The sequence below is a fragment of the Strongylocentrotus purpuratus genome, unplaced genomic scaffold (genome assembly GCF_000002235.5).
Source record: "Strongylocentrotus purpuratus isolate Spur 01 unplaced genomic scaffold, Spur_5.0 spur5_scaffold_12, whole genome shotgun sequence".
Taxonomy (NCBI): domain Eukaryota; kingdom Metazoa; phylum Echinodermata; class Echinoidea; order Camarodonta; family Strongylocentrotidae; genus Strongylocentrotus; species Strongylocentrotus purpuratus.
Genome location: NW_022145597.1, coordinates 922,028 through 935,629, shown reverse-complemented (window position 1 = coordinate 935,629; position 13,602 = coordinate 922,028). Strand labels below are relative to the sequence as shown.

General features: G+C 33.6%; 1 protein-coding gene across 1 annotated transcript; it reads right to left on the bottom strand.

Moving 5' to 3' along the window:
• Positions 1-8,135: 8,135 nt before the first annotated feature.
• LOC105442331 lies at positions 8,136-11,789 on the bottom strand. The gene is made up of 4 exons (XM_030982538.1): positions 11,314-11,789; positions 10,711-10,949; positions 9,184-9,297; positions 8,136-8,404 (listed from the first exon to the last, which is right to left on the bottom strand). Exons 1-4 carry the CDS (start codon positions 11,756-11,758, stop codon positions 8,246-8,248), a joined length of 957 nt encoding a protein of 318 aa, XP_030838398.1. The 5' UTR covers positions 11,759-11,789; the 3' UTR covers positions 8,136-8,245.
• Between the last annotated feature and the right edge of the window lie 1,813 nt (positions 11,790-13,602).

Genomic DNA, 13,602 nt, shown 5'->3' with positions numbered 1-13,602 from the left:
CCCTCATTGTGACGTCACGAAGTTTTGAAATCGCGTATAAACGTAAACCCCATTTTGGGGGTGAGAGCGGTACACATTCGTCTTAAATTATGACACGTCCCTCGCCTTGTGATTGGCAAAATCTACCAGCTGAATATTCAGCAAAAATAAATATTATAACAATTATTATAAATTATATTATTACATGAAATGCTTAACGAAGAAAATGTGATCATGTAAGGAGTTTGAGATAAATTTGGTATCGTAACACTTTAATGTGAAATTATATGGCCTATCATTTTGTGTTTAACCCTCCATGAAGACAACTGGAAAGAAGGTGTTTGATATGACATCTCGGCAAGTACTGAAGCTAAAAACATGTCAATCGGGAATTAATTTTGGAATATTCCAAATTTTATTTTAGTTTTGTTTTTGTTTTGGACAATTCTTTCAGAAAAAAACATACATGAGACCAGATTTTAATGTTAATTTGGAAAGACCCGCCACCACTGCTTCACAGAGCCCTATGCAAACGTTATACAAACAGACTACACGGGCATTGTGCATGCACCCACGCGTTTCAGCAGGATGGTGTTGTGCCATTAGTAATGCATTTGTACAGGTCTATTGGAGTTTCGTTACTCAACATGACCGCAAATTTAATTCGAGCATGATATTATTACACGAAAACCACGGCACGTATTAACATATTATTTGGTACATGTGATGATATGAGAAAATCACATCATTTGGACTGGTAGTTTCTGAGAAAGAAAAATGTTGCAGACACCCCTACCTACTGGTCTATCAATCAAGTTCCCCTCCCAGTTAGTTCTTGGTTTCCCTGTTTTGGTCTGATATACCTTACACTCTCCCTTTCAATAAATCTGTCAAGAGACTGTGATGCATTTCAATGTGGCCAATGTATTTCTTACCTTTCTTTCTCTATCCATTCCTATCAGGATATAGTCCAGAATCTGGCCTTTTTAATTGTGATTTCCACCACACCAACGCTGCCACCCCTTACTTATTTGCTACCAGCCGAAGATGGCGTGATCCTTCAATTAGGACGCCCGACTGGTGAGCATAATTGAGTTCGTTGATAACGCCATCTTTGGCGGCTTCAATCAAGGGTGCAGGGAATAATATAAAGAACCGTGCAGATTCTGGACTAATCGGGATATTGTGAATAAGCGCTGTCATATATGCAATATTTCTCTGATAGTTTTAATTGCTTTCCATGATATTGTCACTGTTCTCCTGTACATCCAATTTTTCAAATTATGTAATTTTTTCTCCATATTCTTCGTAAATGTCCTTGTTTCTGCTCCATACAATAGAGCAGATGAGACAAAGAAATGGTGTAAGTTTCATTCTAAGTTCAATATTCACCTTTCTTGCTGTAAATAGGTCTTTCACTGCCAAGAATGTATTCCGTGTATTTAAATCCTCCTGTTGATGTCTACATACTGGTAATAAAAGTCAGGAAATGGAGACGACGGATATCCGAATAGTTTGGAATATTGGGCATCATTTTTATTTTTATTTCAATTTTAACAAATAAGGGTATAATTTGTACAAATGAAAACAATCTCAAGCAATAACAGGTATAGAATTTCATACTTGTATCTTTTCAACCTAGTTCATTTGTGCGTGAGAGGGTGTGTAAATATAGTTGTAGGCCTATCCGATTTTGCTCAAACTTTTTTTGATTGGTTTGTCAGATTTTTCTGCTTCTATTGAAAGTAAGTTATTTTTGGAGTGGACTTTGCCTTTAAAGCATTTAACCTGAACAGAATTCCAGTCTAAATCAGACATGGCGCATTGTTTGACGTATACATGAATGGCAACTGCGCACAACAAAGGAATTGCGCTTATTTACTGAATTATGTGTTATAAGTTACATAGAAATGTTAAACGTATTACACTTTACGTCACACGAAACGAAAATATCTGAACGAGTCTAAAGTCAAATATATATATATATGCAGACTTACATTTATGCACTCGTGTGTTCATCTGGAAATGTGTGTCCCGATTATATACACAATAGTTTTCCGACATTCAAAATACAATATTACAAAATAATGGACACACATCTGATTTTTTTTCCAAGCCTATATGATGTCGAAAAATACATTTACAACAGAAAAATCATCATAAAGCGTGCGAAATCGTGCAAGGGAGTTCAAATCCGGAGAGATCGAAACTTACTACAGAAATGCATCAAGATATGGTGCGTACCCTGAAAGGATATACATTTTCAAGAAGTGTATATTTTATAGAACGAAGAGTGTTTACATTAAAGACTTCGCTTACACATGTGCAGCTCCATATTCACTGTAACATACAATTCACGATGGAAATTATAAATTTATAAGTTATAAGTTTTGTGCAGACATTTGTAATGTGTATATTCCTATATTTAGAATCAATCAAATAAAAAAAAAAAGTAAAGGGAAAAATAAATGATGGAATTGTGCAGTGATTTGGAACAAAATGCATTATAGTTGGATATAATGGGCAGACTTATGCACAAAGGTCCAATCCCCGAATGATATGACAAAATATGTATGTAATAAACATGCACTATTAAGATGTGCAGATTTATGGACTTTAAAATATGAAATGACGTCATACGAGATTTCAATAAAATAGACATTTAAAATGTGCAGACTTAATTCCTCAAAATCCAGTCTCAGTATGATATCATATGAAATATATATATACATGTATATACATATACATTGGACATGAAACATTATGATTTACAGACTAAAACAAATAAAATCCAATCTGAGTATGAAATCGTATAAAATATAAATGCATTGGACATTCACCATTATAATGTGCAGATTTATGCACAAAAATCTACGCTCAGTATGATATCATATGAAATATATATATATATGCAATGATCATTCACCAGTATGATGTGCAGCCTTATGCAAAAACATCTAAGCTCAACCCTGAAATATGATGTCATATGAAATCTAAATACACAACACATTTAACCAAAACAGACCTAGGCACACACAATCTCAGTATGATATAATATGGAATATAAATTTATATATATATATGCAATGAGCAATCTCCATTATGACGTGCAGACTTATGCACAAAAATTCCAATGCATGTATGATATCATATGAAATATATATGCATTGGACATTCACCATTATGATGTGCAGACTTATGCACAAAGATCCAATCATAGTATGATATGAAATAAACATTGGACTGTCACCATAAATATGTACAGACTTATGCACGAAATTTCTATCTCCAAATAGTATCATTACAAATATTTAAGCTATGCACATGCACCATTATGATGTGCAGACTTATGTACAAATATCAAACTCAACACTGAGATATGATATCATATGAAATCTAAACACACTAGACATTTAACATGTGCAGACGTATGCACACCAAAATCCAATATAAGTATGATATGATATGAAATATATATATATGCATTGGACATTAAACATTATGCCGTGCAGACTTATGCACAAAGATCCAATCTCAGTATAATATGAAATGAAATAAACATTGGACTTTCACCTTAAATATGTACAGACTTATCTACGAAAATCCAATCTCCGAATGGTATCATTAACAATATGTAAGTAATGAACATGCACCATTATGATGTGCAGACTTGTGCACAATAATCTCAACTCAACATCGAGATATGATATTAAACGAGATTCAAATGGACATTCAACCTTATAATGTGCAGACTTATGCACAAAGATCCAATCTCAGTAGGATATTATAAACAATGCATTACACTTTCACCATAATGGTGTGCAGACTTATGCATAAATATATAAACTCAACCCTGAGATAGGATGTCATATGAAATCTAAATACACTAGACATTTAACCTGCACAGACCTATGCACACACAAAATCCAATCTCAGTATGATATAATATGAAATATAAATATATATGCAATGAGCTATCTCCATTATGATGTGCAGACTTATGCACAAAGATCCAATCTCAGCATGATATGAAATGAAATAAACATTGGACTGTCAACATGAATATGTACAGACTTATGCACAAAAAACCAATCTCCGAATGATATAATATTAAATATGTATGTAATGAATATGCACCATTATGATGTGAAGACTTATGCACAACAAATCCAATCTAAGTATGATAACATATGAAATATATATGCAATGGACATTCACCATTATAATGTGGATACTTATGCACAAAGATACTATCTCCGTATGATATGATAACAAATATGTATATAATGAATATGCGCCATTATGATATCCACATATTTGCACATTAATCTAATCTTATTGTGATATCATATACAATATATTTTACTTTCACCATTATGATGTGCAGACTTATGCACAAATATCAAACTCAACCATGCGATATGATTTCTTATGAAATCTAAATACACTATTTAACCCTTATGCACACTTATGCACACAATCCAATCTCAGTATGATATAATATAAAATATAAATATATATGTAATTAGCAATCTCGATTATGATGTGCAGACTTATGCACAAAAAATCCAATCTAAGTATAGTATCATATGAAATATATATATATACATTAGACATTAAACATTATGCCGTGTAGACTAATACACAAATATCCAATCTCAGTATGATATCTTATGAAATATATATAAATTGAAAAGTCACCATTACGATGTGCAGACTTATGCACAACAAATCCAATCTAGGTATGATATCTTATGAAATGTATATATATATACATTGGACTTTCACCATTAATATATACAGACTTATGCACGAAAATCCAATCTCCGAATGATATAATAACAAATATGTATGTAATGAATATGCACCATTATGATGTGCAGACTTGTGCACATTAATTCAATCTTATTGTTATATTATATACAATGCATAATACTTTCACAATAATGATGTACAGACTTATGCATAAATATATAAACTCAACCCTGAGATAAGATGTCATATGAAATCTAAATACACTAGATATTTAACCCGCAAAGTCTTATACACACACAATCTCAGTATGATATAATATGAAATATAAATATATATATATATATGTATATATATATATATACATTAGACATTAAACATTATAATGTGCAGACTAAAATAAACAAATCCAAGCTCAGTATGAAATCATACGAAATATATATGCATTGGACATTCACCCTTATGATGTGCAGACTTATGCACAAATACATAAACTTAACACTGAGATATGAAATCGTATGGAATCTAAATACATTGTACATTCAACATCTGAAGACTTATGCACATTTATCTAATTTCAGTATGATATCATTTATCATACATTGAACTTTTACCATTATGATGTGCAGACATATGTTCAAAAATGTAATAAAACTAACGTTGACATGTTGTATTAAACGAGGCCTTACTACATTGGACCTTAAAAATGTGCAGACTTATTCACACAAATCTAAACTGAATGTCACGAAACGACAGTAATCCAAATACAATGGTCATTCTCCATATGATGGTTGACTTTTACTATTATTGGCCTTATAGGTTTGTGTAATAATATGATTTTGTATTTACCACAAGTGGCATAGTGAGCCTTACTTGTTAAAGAAAGTTAAACATATTGATTATACAAGAGGGACTGAGCTGCGTGTTGGCTTAAAACTTTAAACGTGCAGTTTATCCTTTCTTATGACACTGCATTTCAGCCCCGTACGTTTCTTGTTTGCTATCCTCTACACAGTCTCTTATACTGTTCAACGTCAGTACGTGAGGACATGATACGGGATTCGACACATGTGTAACCATGTCCATAACTAATATGCATTAGATATTCAGTTTTTAGGCCTATTTAGGCCTATGGTTATTTTGATGGTCAGTAGTAGTTTATTGTATTAATGCCGATGATTATCTGATGGTCAGTCGTTATTAATTGTATAGGCCTATGATTGCCTGATGGTCAGTAGTTATTAAAAATACTTAGGCCTCCGATTATCTGATGGTCAGTAGTTATTGAATTATTATTGGTTTCCTAACACTCCATTGACAGCCCAGTCCAAGTCTTTAGATATATTTTCAAAATTTCTTAATTATAATGGTGCAATTGTTAGCTCTCTTTATGCACCATTTAGGTGAAAAGCTAACAAATATTTTCTTTTCATCAGAGCTAGTTCATATGTTCCATCCATACACCACCTAATTCAATATCATTAAAAATCTTCTTCAGCTCGGTGAAGCTTCCGCCTGTCTTGTTTTTCCATATGGAAAGACACTCCCTCGTCGCTTTCTGATAGGTGCTACCGGGCGTGTGCAGAATAGTTGATGCCTTGTTGTACACGATACCGAGTCTATAGGTCAGGTGATGGTATTTATCGTGTGGGACGTGGTCTGCAAGAGTATCCAGTGTTCCATCTGATACCTTGACACTATACAACAAGGATTTAAACAATAAGGAAATATTATGTCAAGTAGTTATAAACCCAATATGAATTTCGCCAAGTCTTATTGTCACAGTTTCCATGAGCAGCTATTTTATTAATTTAGGTGCAAGTATTTTGATAATGCATTTGTTAAGCTTACACTAGGAGCGTGAGTTGTCATTGGAGACTTCGTCAATTTAAATCTCAATGTTTTTTTACTTTTGGGGTCGATATCCCTCTGTAAGATCTCGAGGGCTTTGGAGCATTCCTCCGCCAGGATTTCGGATATCAAATGCTTCCTCGCTATAACTTCGAGCCTCTCTTCGAATATTGGAAGCCTTTTAAAGCATGATTTGTTTAATTTATTTATTTATACATTAAATTGTTTTATTATCATATATATTTTTTTTAATAATCATTATTCTTTCTTTTTTTCCCCTTTTTTCGGGGGGGGGCGAAACATATTCTAAATGTCAACTTTTGCATATTTGTTTGTTTTTGCGTTGTTGATCCAAGTACTCAACAATGTCAAATATACACTTCTGAAAATTGACGTTGTAATTTCGTCAATTATTACGAAATCATATTCTATGTTTATTTCCCCTTCTGTTTTGTATAAGGGGATTGTACTAATACACCTTAAAATACAAATCTGAATTGTAGTCATAATGGTTGTTGATAAAGCTATTGCAAAACCGTTTTTACCAGAACGCCAACAATCCTCGTTTTAGACACGATTGATCTATGCTGGATTATAGTAGAGAAGTATCTAATAAAGATATCTGAAAACATCATTATCATTTAAGATATATATTATCCCATCAATGAGATTTGAATGAAGAATGATTAGCGATTATCCACAGTTATGTAGCGATTAGGAAATAATTTTCACCTGCTTTTAGAAGTAGGAACTTCATCGGCTGGCGCTGATGCATCTTGAGGGGGGGTGCCAGTTGATATGGATGCCGATGGTCCCTGGGTTGCGGAATCTGTTTTTGCAGGTGATGGAAGAATGGGAAATTATGTTAACTTCGTAAAGAATATTTATACGGTTATATTTTTTTATTGATTGCTTAATCATGTTGAAGATATTTATTTACAAATTAAATAAACAAATGAACATGTTCAAGTGATTCAATCTTGTTACCTTAATTTGAATATATGATAATCGTAATCATGTTACGTAGTATACTTCAATACCGTCTTTAGACAGGAAACAAACATTGTCAGAACATCCTCTGCATGAAACGTTCATCGTTCTTCGACACGGAAGTATTTAAATGCAAGGGTTTTAATATAAATCACATTTGATTATCTTCACGTTAAAGCATTCAAGTTTACAACAAATAAGATGTTGAGCTGCAAAAAGAAAGAAAATCTACTCAATATTGATATTTTATATAGGCTTTCCAAATACTAGGATTATAGTTTGAATGCTCACATGAAAATATACTTTGAGTGTACTGTTCATGCATCCGCATAATTATGACATTGATTTCACTTGAGGAGTGCTTTTTTGAACACGTGTTTGGTGTAAATAGTAACACAAAAAGTCAAGACTCCCGTTTCTATCTCATTCGTCATTAATAATAAATATTTCAACTAGTCTATATTCAGAAGGTAAGCATTGAAACCAAATGTTATCAACTTAAGTCACCTTTGGTGTTATCTTTTAAAATGAAACATAAATCGCTTTATCATGATGAAGCGTTTATTTTTTACATGCCTCCAAACTCCCAAAACTGGTCAAATGTCCTAAAATGATGAATTACATGAATGGCAAACATTTGTAGAGTTCTCGGTTGACTTGATTCTATTTGATATTATTTACCTTCTAAGTGCATAGGAACTAAGAGCTCCTTCGTTGTGCTTTGTTTCAGGATGAAGTGTAATATCACTTTATTCTTGTTAGTAGTTCGTGTATCCACTGTGAACATCACTTTATGCTCCGTCAGGTTGCGAATCTCACTTTCCTGTAGAGTCTACCAAAAAATCATAATATTTGTGTGTGTGCATATCTCTCTATTCATTGTACATATATGTATGTACGCATTTATGTATTTATGTATATAAAACTTAGCAATCAACTGTATAAATTGTACGTAACTCATCGGACAAAAATGCTGCTGAATGGACTACAGTTTTATTGGAAGTATTGGAATGACCCACTTGCTGACTCTCTTCTTTCAGACCTAGCTACCTTGGAAAACGAATTTGTACATTTTTTAGATCTCTTTAAAGTATAAGGCTGCAGGATTAGATGAGAACGGTCCAATCGTCAATGAATATGTAAAACTATATTTTAACCATTCTGTCATATATTAAACACGTTATTATACAAATAAAATTATAAAAAACTCTTATACGAGTTGATCAAAATATTGAGGAATCTGGGTAGCACAAACTGTCCACTGCATTTTAGGTTAAATGTTTACCAACTAATTTTGGACAATTGGAACTGCCAAACAACAGATAACCAACCATACAATGCCCTAACTCCCGAATTTCCAAATTACTGGTTACGTAGTCTATGGTCAATAAATACATTGCTAAATTAGTTTTCCCACAAAAGTCATTATCTAATTATATCGAATATTGAGTACATGGAGTACCTAATTGCAAAGGAGGCATTTTCCCAACTCGTAAAAGCTTAGATTTTGGGCAGTGATTATCTAACTTTCATTTATTCAACTGATACTGAGCAATCCAAATGCATGACAACTTTAAACAGATTGATTTAAACTGCTCATATGAATGTTACCGTGACCTCGTCTTCCTTGGGGGTACTTTCTTTGCAAGTTATCCTTAATCCTCCAGAACGCCACTTCACTAAGAATTGTTCTCCGGTGATCGGAGCCATATATCCATGCTGCTCCTTGAGAATAATAATGTTAAGAAAAAGTGATGAATAGTGAAAATGCATTTCCACTCAATGCATTTCGATTCAAGGAGAAAAGGAGAAAGGGGAAATGAAAGAACAAAAAGAAACCAGAAAATGACGTTGACACATGGTTATATCGAATTCAAAAACTGCAGAAGTTTAGTAGTCAAAAGTCTAAATGAGGATATACCAACAATAAGAATCTGCAAACATTACTAAAGATATTTCAGCATTTATGATGAAAATAATGTTAAAAACAATAATGATAACAGTATTGTCAACTTTTTAACATCAATTTATTTTACAAACTTGCACAACAATTAAAGGAGATGCGATAACAACCCAGAATATAACCAATGTATTGGTAGATGCAGGGCAACAAAGTACATTATAGAGAAAGGGGATAATGAAATAACAAAAAGAAAGACAAGCAAGGGAAACGCTCTTGGCGGTCTCGCCTGCATTACGCAATTCGATATGATGAAAAATTGAGGTTAGGACATTACTTGTAGGCAGGTCGTCCCATTAGCAGGCCCCAAAAAATGAAATCCCCTGAATATAATCAGCGTTTTGAAGTGAATATTGACTAAGAACCATCAGAAGAATTATTTACTATTATTTGTACCAAGATTGATAATTTGAATGAAATATGAATAAATAACACAAATTGATTTATCAATACTCATAATAAGCTGTGAAAAAACTTAATCCAAGTCTACTGACCTAAAATGACCTGTGAACTTGAATTTGTGACTTGGAATTTGTGTCCAAAAATTGGGATACTTGATAACCCTTGGGTACAAGTTTCATGAAATTTGAAAGAACACTTTTAAATTATGCTAAAAATTCAAAATCTTGATATTGATGCCACAAAAAAGTTTAAGTTTGCAGACCTGAAATGACGTTTGTCCTTGACTTGTTCACATGAAAGACTAATCACATGATTAATGCCTTAGCAAAGGGCAGTAGCGCATCGACTTGAACTGGTCTCGAACTACAGTCTCGGATTAAGAGACCATTGCTCTACCGACTGAGCTATCGCGCCTCCTCTAGTCTAAAGTCTAAGTTTGTTTACCTAAAATGACCTTTAACCTTGACTTTATGACCTGAAGTTCTACTCACATGATTGGAAATACTTGATAACCCTTTAGTCCAAGTTTCATTGAATGCGAACTTAAACTTTTAAAATTATATTAAAAATTCAAAAACTGAACCGTAGGTAAAGCTTTTGATGTTGACGCCGCCGCGGCCGCCACGCTGATCCCGGAAAAGCGGCGCCTGTGTCTCGCTGTTGCTATGTAGGCGAGAAAAAAACGCTTGAACTATAAATGCAAAGCCAAAAAATGACGATAAAGTGAGCTGGAAGAAAAACAAGAAGATAGTAACACGAAAGAAGAAAAAACTAACCTCTAGTTTTCTGGTGTTTGCATTTCTTACATGGACAAACAACACGTGTTCATCATTCTTCAGAGTTGACACAGGAATATATGGTGTACAAATCACACGTTTTCCGATGAATGTCTTTCTGATGATAGCTACAATCCAAATTTCGGAGAAATGGTTCAAATAGATATCTAGGTCGTGATGTCTTACAACACATCGCGGGCTCCCATTGGTAGAAGGAATCGCCGTAAAATCTTCAGAAGCTGTCCATGCAAAATACCAACAAAGACATCTAGTAAACGTACGTTTACCTAAACCCTTTAATATCATAAAAACCATATACTTGTATTTCAAATTCAACAAAAGGTATCGCAATTCTTAAATTGTATTACAAAATAAAGGAGCCATGTCTTTACTTCTCTAACAGTTATCATATTTCTTTGCCTCATTCCAACCATTACTATGTCTTAGGGTTTGAAAGGCGTTTTGGGGGATAAAAAACAGCCATAATTATACGTTTGTATTTGTGCAATTAACTTCCTTGAGCATATCTATTACTTTATTTAATGAACAGCAATGTGAATGGGAATGAGAGAGAGAGAAACATTGAGAAAGACAAGACTTTACCATTCTTGCGATAATATGTGACGATTTCCGCAGCATCTGGCTTTGTGAATATACCACAATGGGGCATCGTTACTGTCACCGGAACGTCAAAGGTAGCATTAGAGGGCGACATTTTCAAGCCGACGGTAATGATGGCTTCTGTTTCCTTCAGTACCAACTCAGGTGGAATTTCATGGATTGGTTCGACGGTGACATCCTTTGCTCTGTAAGCCTCGCTTGGTGGAATTCTTACTTCAATACCATGCTTCTCAAGCCGAATCATGCCAGTATCCTCACTTAAATCCTCTCTGCTTTCAAGATTTTGAACTGGGATTTCATCCTGGAGAGCGTTCGGTGAAGAGATATGGTGAACGGACTCTATTATCTGTCCCTCGTCATCTGTAGGTTCTGAAGTGTACTCATGCGGTCTGAAATCCGCCGGCTTTACTCTTTCTCCAGATTCCATCCATGCAAAAATGGCTTGCTTGGAATGCTCTCTTTCTGTAAATGATTTAAGGTACACTTCTAGTAATAATTATGGATTTGTATAGCGCCTTTTTGCCGAAATAAAATCCTATTTTTGAAAAGAATTACGATCGTTGAGGTTGTTGGACTTTTTAAAGAATAATTTTACAACAAGACTAAACAATAATAGATAGAAGATAATGTTGTACCTGACAAGCTTGCATTTAAATTATACTTAGGGGATTTTAAAAAAAATCGTTTCATTAATATTGTATGAAACCGAACATGTATAAACATGATTCAATTACAGCACTTTGGAAAATCATCCGTTTCTTTACTTGCCCCCCCCCCCCAAAAAAAAAAAAAAAAAAAAAAAAAAACGTGACGGACATGTGCGCTATACAAGAAGCCACCATTATTATTATTATTATTATATAAGGGGATGCCTACCTTCATCTTCATGATGCTTGTGAATACTCAGACCTCTGAAAGGAAAGACAGAAATTGTAGGGAATTGTCAAGGAATATCCAGGTACAGACAAAAAATACTTTAGCAATCTAAGATTCTATTATTAACCCGAGATTCATTTATCCTTTTGAAGAAGAAAAAAAGGTCCGTTGATTCAGTGGATCGTTATTACGACATTTTATATGATTATCCAAAATCGAAAATAATACCAAAGAAGGTGTAGAAGCCGTCAATAAAAAGACAGGCCTTATCCCGACCTCACTGGGGATAAGACCTTGATAGGCCTTCGACCCTCCACATATTGTTCTTTACTGAATCTTTTTATTTATAATGTAATATTTTGATGATTATTTTCTCCATTGTTTTACTTATTTTACTGTATTTATGGTTTTTGTGGGGATAAATAAATTGAATTTAGTTTTCGCAATTCTAATTACAAGTAATTAGGGTAAGCCCATGCATGGGAAACAAGAGAAAGGCAGGAAATATACCTTTGAACTCTGTCAGGTATGTGTCTAGAAGTTGAGAAAGTCCGTTTACGCGCACGAGCTAAATCGGGAATGTGTGCGCCATCTGAAATTAACATTAAACAAATTAAAATTACAGTATTATAAATATCTGTCCGAGACTCAACGACTCAACTCGACACAAAAAAACAAAATTTTGTCTCCTTGCAAGAATCTTGTAATTAATTCACAAACTACCTTTGAATGTTGGAATGGTATGTAAAAGGAGGATGCGTGAAGCGAGCCCACCTAATGCTATTGAGAAATACTTCCCAATATATTAAATTTACTAATTATTACATGTAACAAATAACTAGGGTATACACCTTTTTCATTCTATGTTATTCGACAATTAGAAGAAGAAATTGAATACAAGACAGGGCAACTTACAACGTTTCGGAAGGCAACCCTCCACCTCCTCCTCCAGCAACGTGCTGAAACTGATAATAATAATAACACCATCATCAACAACACTACTAAAAATAATGATAATAATAATAGTGATAATAATAATAGTGATAATAATAATGATAGTGTAATAATAATAATAATGATAAAAAGATTATTATTATGATCATGATAATAATGATTATGATAATAACGATAATATATAAAACTGTTGTTCACCCATGGAAGCCTCATCAGCCTCATTGCTTTTATTCCTGAGGACCTGCAATTAATTTTACTCATGATTCTTTTGGATTTGTTTTTCTAGTCTCGGGTCAAAGGGAGAGAGTTTTATCGCAAATTACAAAAAACGCCAAATCCATGCTGGATCTGATATAACTTTTCCTCAAAACCCGTTTAATCAGAACATATTTTAGGTTAAAACACTGTACTTTGGCAAAATGCTATAAGCCCATTTAAGTT

Bases quoted from the DNA above. Each gene is read 5' to 3' on its own strand.
- LOC105442331 (XM_030982538.1), bottom strand. From the start codon at position 11,758: ATGGAATCTGGAGAAAGAGTAAAGCCGGCGGATTTCAGACCGCATGAG. The intron at 10,950-11,313 runs GTAAAGTCTTGT...TTGCATGGACAG, and splicing joins CACATATTATCGCAAGAATG to CTTCTGAAGATTTTACGGCG. The intron at 9,298-10,710 runs GTTAGTTTTTTC...ATTATTCTCAAG, and splicing joins CAAACACCAGAAAACTAGAG to GAGCAGCATGGATATATGGC.